Source organism: Akebia trifoliata, chromosome 5 (assembly GCF_017979445.1).
Source record: "Akebia trifoliata isolate Shusen 1 chromosome 5, ASM1797944v1, whole genome shotgun sequence".
Classification (NCBI taxonomy): Eukaryota; Viridiplantae; Streptophyta; class Magnoliopsida; order Ranunculales; family Lardizabalaceae; genus Akebia; species Akebia trifoliata.
The window spans coordinates 28,887,022-28,896,219 of NC_141379.1; the positions used below are offsets into that span (position 1 = coordinate 28,887,022).

The following is a 9,198-nucleotide window of genomic DNA, read 5'->3' on the forward strand; positions in this document are numbered from 1 at the left end:
ATGGGTTCTTTCAACAGTTATGTTCTCTTACTTGTCTTGGCATTGGCTTTGTGTGAGTCTTCTGTTGTTGTGGGCAAATACCATGTCTTTGTTACCAATGACTTGGCCCCTCACGTGACACTGAAAGTCCATTGCAAATCCAGAGACGACGATCTGGGTTGGCATTACCTCCCATACACCTATAATTTCAATTGGAGTTTCCACATCAACTTCTTGGAGTCTACTCTTTTCTGGTGCTACATGGAATGGTCACGGGCTCGTAAATCTTTTGTTGTGTTTGATGCCCAACACGTTAGGGGACGTAATAATTATTGGAAAGCAAGGCAAGATGGTATTTATTACACCAACAACTATGATGACAAGTTTGTGAAGGTGTATCCCTGGTGATATGGTGATGATGCTTCTCCTAGTTAGTTTAAGCTTCGTAATAATGTTCAAGGTTGTGTTCTTGGATGATTATTATAAATAAATGCTAGTAAATTTATTTTTGTTGGTTGTATTTCCTGTTGAGTTTAGTCCCACATCGGACACTCACTGCCTTGCCTCTCTTTATAAACTCTTGGCCTTTCCACTCATTGCCAACTGGTTTTGAGTTGGACCCTCAAATTTATCGTGGTATCAGAGCAGGTCTTTCTCTCCTCCACGTCACCTAATTCACACTTGCAGGGGCGTGTTGAGTTTAGTCTCACATCGGACACTCATTGCCTTGCCTCTCTCCTTATAACCTCCTGGTTCTCGCCACTCATTAACCCCCAAATTTATCATTCCATTATTTTGGTGCCTGTTACAATTTTCATCAACTTGGTTTCATGGTTTTAAATCCCATAAAAGTTGGAACGAATTTGGAGGTATCTTAATTTAGTCTGTAATATTTAATTTGGGTGTTTTCTTTGGATGCTAGAACTTAATTCTCACTAGTAATCGAATCTAAGCTATATAATATTATGACCTCTCAACAGTACATGCAGGTAAAAGAAGCATCTCCCATAACAATATGGACTCTCAATAAGAAGGCAAAAACATATATGCTAGCTAAAACACAAGGGTTAATTACCATTTCGTGAGCTGAAAATGAGTTATCTACTATTTTGGCTAACTGTTCACTTTAATTACCAAAGCGTTAATGATCATGTTTTTGTTAAAAAAAATCCAGAATGGTAACAAATTCGACGGTTAGTCACTTTAAACTTGCAAATTATCACTTTAAAATTACCAATTAGTCACTTTAAACTTGCAAAATTGTCATTTTAAAACCTCTGGATTCGTGATCGTTCACGTTTTGGTAATTAAGATGAACAATGAGCCGGAATTGTAAATTCGTCAAAAGTTGATCACTTTTTTGTAAATATCCCAAGCACAAACCCAAAATAGAATTGTTAGACTCATGAAACTTCAAATTGATGGGGGGAGCGGAGTGGACAAAAATATGATTCATTAATTAATTCGGTATTATACCTGCTCATAAAATAATAATCTAATAAATGCTTGTTTGCCATGTCATGGATAATTCTTAAAAGAGTGCTGATTTTTTAACTCAACCGACAGGGGACTCAAAACTCACCAACGTGGGATGGGCAAAGAACTGTAAATTCTGTCACTAGGGATATAAAACCGACCTACCATTTTGTATCCCGAGCGAAAGAATCTATGATTTTATGCATGACACATCAGTGACTTTTTGAGTCCAGCTGTCAGTTTGAATACAAAAATCATTAGTCTTCTTAAAATAATAAATCTTATGATAATTTAATCCCCTAGGTATTATTTAAGATAGCTTCTATTGGAACCCTGACTTTTACTTATTACACCCCAATTAAAAATAAAGAAAATAAGTGAATGGTTAAGGATAAGTCAAAGTTGGGGTGCCAATAGAAGCTCTCAAATAATTACTGAAATTTTGGGGTTTAAGATTTTATATGAGTCTAATCATAATTGCAAATAATTACTGAAATTGTTTAAACGAGTGTTATGATGTTTTGTAATTATGAGATCCTAGTTAGCAATACCAAGACCATGTGCATTCATCACGACTCAAAGATTAAGGATTTTTTACTAGATGTTGAAGATGAGTGCAATTTGGCCATTTTCCATTAATCTATTAAGAAGACTGAGGTCAATGGAGGCATGTTATCAATTTCAAAACGTAGGGGCATCTCTAATATTCACCAAACACATGAGTGTGTCTAAATCGCCCAAAAAAAAAAAAAAACTCTTTATAGACCCCCCACGTTGGAAGTCAGTGCCGAGGAATTTTAAAAGAATAATGCAGGAATGACCTCAAGATTGACCTCAATTCACACTTTGCTGATGTGGAGGTGCGCACATCCCACAGACACTTTTCACCTGTATCTCGATGAAAAGCTTCTATGGTTCCATACACACCTCCACATCAACAAAGTGTGAAGTGAGGTCAATCTTGAGGTCACTGCAGCATTATTCTTTAAAGAGGGGGCATTCAAGGGACATAAGTAAAAGAGTCGACATTATTCTAAGTAAAACCATATGTAGAAGCAATCATTTTTAAAAATATGGCTTAGAAGTTTCTGATTGAGCTAATTTTTTGTGAGGATTTTGTGAGGACGATCTCTATTATGAGAAGATCCTCCTCACAAACTGAACTTTCTAACCCCATCAAAGGTGATTTAGAATGTAGACCATCTATTTTTTTTATCAATAATTTGTAAACCACTTTTGATGGATTTAAAAGTTTCAGATCGGGTTGATTTTTTGTGATAATGATCTTCTCATCATAGAGACTATCCTTATAAAAAAATCAGCTCAATCATAAACTTTTAACCCTTTTTTTTTTTTTTTAATAATTGTTTTTACATATGTTTTTCCTTATGTCTCATCATAGAGTAGATTTTAAATATATATTTTTTTATTATTATATAAAATTTTAATTAATATTATTTATATGATATATAAAATAAAAAAGCTTTCATTTCAAGTTTTCATCTTAGACCTCAACTTCTATTGAGCCAACTTGCCAATTGTCAAAAGCCCCTTTTCTAAGTTCTTTTAAAGAGGTTGAAGACAAGGTGACTCCTCCAACATCCACAGAGAGTTAATATTTCAAGGAAGGATGACCAACTAACAAATAAATCAATGAAAAGAAAATGATAAAACCAGAGGACTAGCTTTGCCAAATAAATCAAGGGTCGAAGACAATCCATATTTGTACGGTAAAAGATTTTAGGGAGAATGACTTTGAAGGATTCTTTATTGAAAATATGTACCGAATAGTCCCCTAGTAAAGAATACGGACCATGTAAAACCCACTTAATAAAATATTAATCTTTTAAGGATGTTTTGATGATTTTTTAAGAAAAACACATGAATTACCCTTTTAATAACTTTACAAAGTGCTTGATCTAAAAATGTAGGGAGTCAAATAAAAAGTTGACCAATTTATTTAGTTATTAATATTTCTGTGAAGAATAAAAAATAAATATTTTATTTATTAAAAATTAAATTTAATATAATTTTATTTGACTCCTTTGTGTCGATTTGCTAATTTTTGAGTTGAATCAATTCGATGAACATTTAAGTTGAGTTTTAAAATTATATTTTAATTATTTATATATTTTACTAAATCTAAGATACATAGGCCAAATTAGTTTGATGATGATCATACTCATCTCCATCATCATTAGTGTAGTTATCATCATCTATGTGATTTAAAGATTACTAGTTTTGGTAAGAGAAACAATTATTTTTGTAATTCATCCATAAGAGATGACCATAATTAAGGGGCATGTCATTAATAATAAAACATAAGAGTATTTCAAATATTCTCAAATAAACATGTTTCTTTATAACTTCATAAATCATTGAAAAGTTATGGCATTTTCCATTCAAAAATCTTTTTTAGGCTAATATTTGATAAATTGGGTACTAAAGAGTCCATATTTTTTTAGAAAAAACCTTTTGGAATAAATTTTCAAAAAATAGGTTTTCTGTCATTGTCCCAAGATTTTATCTAAATAGACTGAGGAAGAGGTAGAGAAGGTGGATGTTTTGGAAGACGTTTAAAAGAAGGGTATTTCCATCATTTTCTATGTTATGTCACAAAAGGCCATGGTCAATGGGTGTGTCAAAAGTTTCAAAACACATCCAAGGGTATCTCAAACAAACACCACAAACCTGAAGGGGTGTGTCCTAGCTAGTAACCCAAAAGAAAATGAAAAGCACTTTCCTTACTATGATAGTTAGGAAAGTTCCCTGATTGCATCACCTAATTGGGTACGTGATGGCAATGGGTCTGGTCGTGTTGTGTTGAAGGAAGGGTATTATAAAAATTTATCAAATCCAAATCCAACCCATTTAACAATCGTGTCAAAAACTTAAACCCAAATCTAACCCATTTATAAATTGGTATAACCTTATCCGACCCATATATAACCGGTTTAACAAAATTTTAATCTTTATTAGAAAAAAATAAGTTTCATTTCCACCACTAAAAATCAAATATCATTACTAAAAATAAAGCTACACAATCATAAATCAATATCTACCAACATAAATTAAGTATCGCAAAATATAAACTAAATTTTATCACCAAAAATGTATTATAACCAAATAAAGAAAAAGAAAATATATGGCCATAGCCGAGTACAAATATTACAGATCTCTACCTATAAATAAAAAATAATAATAATAACACAATTTTGAAACTATATGTTAATGACAGAAAAACTAAACATGACAAAATGGGTTAAGTGGGTTGATGCCCTTAAAACAAATTCAACCCATTTAATAATTTTGTTAGATGGATTGACACTATTATGATCCAAACCCAATTAGGCTTTGACCTAAACTCACTAATTTTATTTCATTTTCGTGGGTCATGTTAAAATTGCCACCCCGAAATTGGGCATAAAAAAAAAATGTCCCAATGCCATAAGTGTGTAGAGTAGTAGAGGAAGAAATTCTTAGAACTTTGAAAAATTAAAAAAAAATTAGCTATAGTTATTTTTCATCCTTGAATTATAATTTTAAATATGGTAATTCAATAGCCATCCATTTTCAGTAAGATTTAAAATCTTTCTAATTTCGTCAGGTTAGCTTGATTCAAAATGAAAACTTCCCTTACCAAGTTAATTTAGGATTTAGTGTTTAGGCCCAAAGGCTTCTACTAAGATTTGAAACCTTAGTACATGACCAAAACAAGGAAAATAAAAAAAGTTACTGTATGACCATTTTCCACATGTTTTTAGATTTTGTACATGCATCCATTCCTTGTGACTTGTGTATATATTTACCTCTTGCTTTGGATATCTCAAATAAACACCACGAACTTGAAGGGTTATATCAAAATTATCCCAATGAATATTTTTGCTTGCATAAAACAAGGAAAAGAGTTATTATATTACCTGTTTTTTCCGTGTATTTTTAGATTTTGTGTATCCTTTATTTTAAACATGTTTTGTTGCCAAGTAAACCTCCCTTGTGTCTATCTATTTACCCTCTTTTTTTAAAGGAGAAGAAACTATAACACCATCTTCATATTCTGCAAGAACACAACAATGGGTTCTTTCAACAATTATGTTCTCTTACTTGTCTTGGCATTGACTCTGTGTGAGTCTTCTGTTGTATTAGGCAAGTACCATGTCTACATTATCAATGACTTGGGCCAAAACTATAATCTAAAAATCCATTGCAAATCCAAAGACGACGATCTGGGTTGGCATTCCCTCTCTTATACCACTCAGTTCACTTGGCGTTTCAACGTCAACTTCTGGGCGACTACTCTTTTCTTCTGCTACATGGAATGGGAGAAGGCTCATAATTATTTTAATGTGTTTGATGCCCAGCATAATAGGGGGGATGACAATTATTGGATGGTGAGGAAAGATGGCTTGTATTTCTCTAACAGGATCGATGGTGAATATGAGTTGATATTTAATTGGGATAAGTGATACGATGGTGATGCTTGTACTGTTTCGTTTAAGCTTTCTAATGTTTATGGTTGTGTTCTTGGATGATTATGAATAAATGATATCTAGTAGTTACGTTTTTTTGTTGTTGCGATAATTACAACCATCTAGGATTTGGGAGACCCATTTGGTCTGCCACAATCGCCTTTCGGACAACAAAAGGAAGATTTTCTACAGAATCAAAAATCTCAGAAGACCCGATAGAAGATTTTTGTTTGTTTTATTTCCATTGTTTTGGTGCCTTTTGCAATTCTCATTAACTTGCGCAACATGAAAAAAAGTCCATATTAGACGGACCAAGGCGTCGAATTTTTTGATGGGCTGAAATTGTCAAACTAATGGAGGATGGGAGAAATTCGACGGCTCTAAGCCATTGAATCTGGGGAACATAAAAATTTTCAATGGCCTGAACCGTCGAAATTCGATTTCTAATTCATGGCCTTGGCCTGTCGAATTTTCCAGTTTTCACAGAGTGTTGGGTTCATGGTTTTAAATCCCACACGAGTTGGAATGACTTTGGAAGCCTATTTAATTTGCGTGTCTTCTTTGGATTCTAGAACTTGATTCTCACTGGTAATCAAATTTTAGCTTTATTCCAATGCATTAATTTTTCATAATCAGAAACCAAAAAACCTGGAAAATCATTAATGATTCTCAAGTTGTTTACTTTATTCTATTGTAGCACAAAATCCATTTATTTTGTACTTAAGGCGTAGTTTGGTACATCACAAATCATTTGCAAATGCAAAAATAATAATAATAATTTCTTTATAATGTTTTTTCTGCCAAGCAAGCAAAGGATTTTATAGAAAAAGGGGACACATGACTCGGATGTCTCCAAATATCACCCATCAAGGCTACCTTAACTGACACAGGCATGTCTGCCATGAAGGGGTAAAATTTGAAAATCCAAAACGAGGCGCTTGGTTAGCTAATGCATCTAATCTCTAAAATCATGTGAAATAAACCAGTTTGAAAGCTTCACCTTGTCAAGAATCATCTTCTTATTTAATGTTCGAGAAATGAATGCAATCATAATATAACGCATGAGATACATTGTATCATTATCAATATATGTCATCACAAAAGGAAGATAGTGATGGAGAATATGTGTGTAAAAATATCAATTAGGGTATTCTACGTTAGGAAGTATCAATAAATTATAATAATTATTTTATGTTAGTTTCCTTGTCTTGGTTGATGTAATGGCTATAAATTATTCATCTAAGATTTCTCAATAAAATGAATTTCTCTTCATTTAAATATGGGCTTAGACCCATAGCTCAGTCGTGCAATTCACAAATTGACGAACAGAGATTGATGAACCTAAAAATAAAACATTTAAACTGCTCCCAAATTTTCTCCTGGAATTTTCACTTTTGCTCATATAATATATGTGACATCATGTCATTTCTTCATCAGCTTAGCAGATAACTTTCGAAACAGCAAATCTCAGTTCCAAATTGACTCTCCGCCAAAAATCGGAACTCTATAGTATTAAATAGAGGAAGCCCTGAAAAAGAAAACTAGCCGCCCCATCATATCCCCATTTTTCATTCCAAACAACACAGCCACCACACCGTAAACCTGGATTACCAATATTAAAATCAACATTAATTTTGATCCAACCTGTACTAGGCTTCAGCCAATCTAGCTTGTCTTCTAGGAAACATATTTTAGCCCACTCCAAACATCACCAAAATAGACTTTCCATTAATGTCAACTCTAAACTTCGGCTTTAAAAATTCCTCCCAACTCTTTCAGCCATGCAAGAATGGAACCAATAGCCCTCGAAATAGAGGGACTTATGCTATAAAAGTAGCCTTACTTTGCTGTATCCGTAACACCCATAATGTTACATAAGTGGCACCCTTTTGAAGGAGACCAACTTGATTATGTTAGAAACAGTGACCAAAAAGTTAATTTTAAACATTTTATTTGATAATAAATATTATTCAGTTCTTATTTGATGTTTTGTTGATGAGATCATCGTTTTCTATTCTCATTGTATAGAGGGTATGTGACCCAATTCCGTTAATCATGAGGTGATTAATGAAATATAAAACACTGTAAAAGTCCTCAAATAGTAATGTAAGATAACCAAGTAATTGCTAAGGGTCAACACGAGAGATTTGGTGATCCAGTTCCTTATACTTGAAAAGATCACAGTCATGGATGAAGCTGGGAACTTCATCCTATTGGTTGCCAAAATGTTGGTGTGATCTCATTAGATGAGAATTAATTGAATCTCAAGTTAACACAATAGTGACTGTGTACACAACATATGGGTGCTTTATTTACATTAACTGATTGCACATAAGAGGTAATTCATACTAAAATCTATCATCAAATTGATTCATCTTACATAACAAATGTTTTCGATACCTCCTTAGATTTGAGGAATTCATTTATTGCTAAATGACCATCTAACTACTTTGATCACAGGACCCAATATTAATGGTTCATAAAATGATGTACCTTGGGTCATTAGGAAATTATTTATGTAATTGTGAATATCCAACAATGGATCCATACCATGGGCATAGACCCATAGCTCAGTTGGTTTGACACATTGCAAAGCAACTTTGAGGTCGTGGGTGCAAGTCTAACTCACCCATAAAAAAAACAATGGATTCATACCTATTAATTCAGGGGAATATCCAAGATTGGGGAAAGGATTTTATTAGATATCAAAATCCTACAAGTAGTCTTTTTATTGAATGTTTTTTTTTTATAAAGAGTATTTTATTTATAAAAGATTACTTTTTATTTATATAAAGATTGAAGAATTATTTTTTAGTGAAAGAACTTCTCCTCTTATACTTTGATCACCCTAGATTCCCAATGAAATACTTAGATGTTTTGAGTAAGATAATAGAAGGAATCTCGAGGTCTCTAAATAAGATTTTATTTAATAAAGAAGGAGAATATTAATTTATATATTTGTGAAAAGAGACCCTAATGTTAAATATTTAATTCCAAATTGTAATATAGATATCCCATGTCACTTATAATTCCCAAACAAATTGATCATATATTTATCAATTTGCAAAGAGTAGCTTGGAAATAAATATTCCAAAGTAATCTGGATTATTGCTTTTTAGATTTTTATTTTCCTTGTCCAAGAATGTGTTTTTGATGGTTCTAATTATATGAAAATAGTAAACAAAAGTTCTTTAATGTTTGCACATCATCAAGACTAGGGGGGCCACTCTTCCCTGCCAGCCCCCACTGTAATTGTTAATGGGTATTTTCTGGC

The 9,198-nt window shown here is 32.7% G+C and overlaps 1 protein-coding gene across 1 annotated transcript; it reads left to right on the forward strand.

The window, feature by feature from the left end:
- On the forward strand, positions 1 to 387 carry LOC147401999 (S-protein homolog 1-like). The gene has a single exon (XM_086444467.1). The coding sequence runs from the start codon at positions 1 to 3 to the stop codon at positions 385 to 387; it is 387 nt and encodes a 128-aa protein (XP_086300593.1).
- Positions 388 to 9,198: the final 8,811 nt, after the last annotated feature.

What these genes read in the sequence shown, in the direction of transcription:
- LOC147401999 (XM_086444467.1), top strand. Translation starts at nt 1, where the DNA reads ATGGGTTCTTTCAACAGTTATGTTCTCTTACTTGTCTTGGCATTGGCT.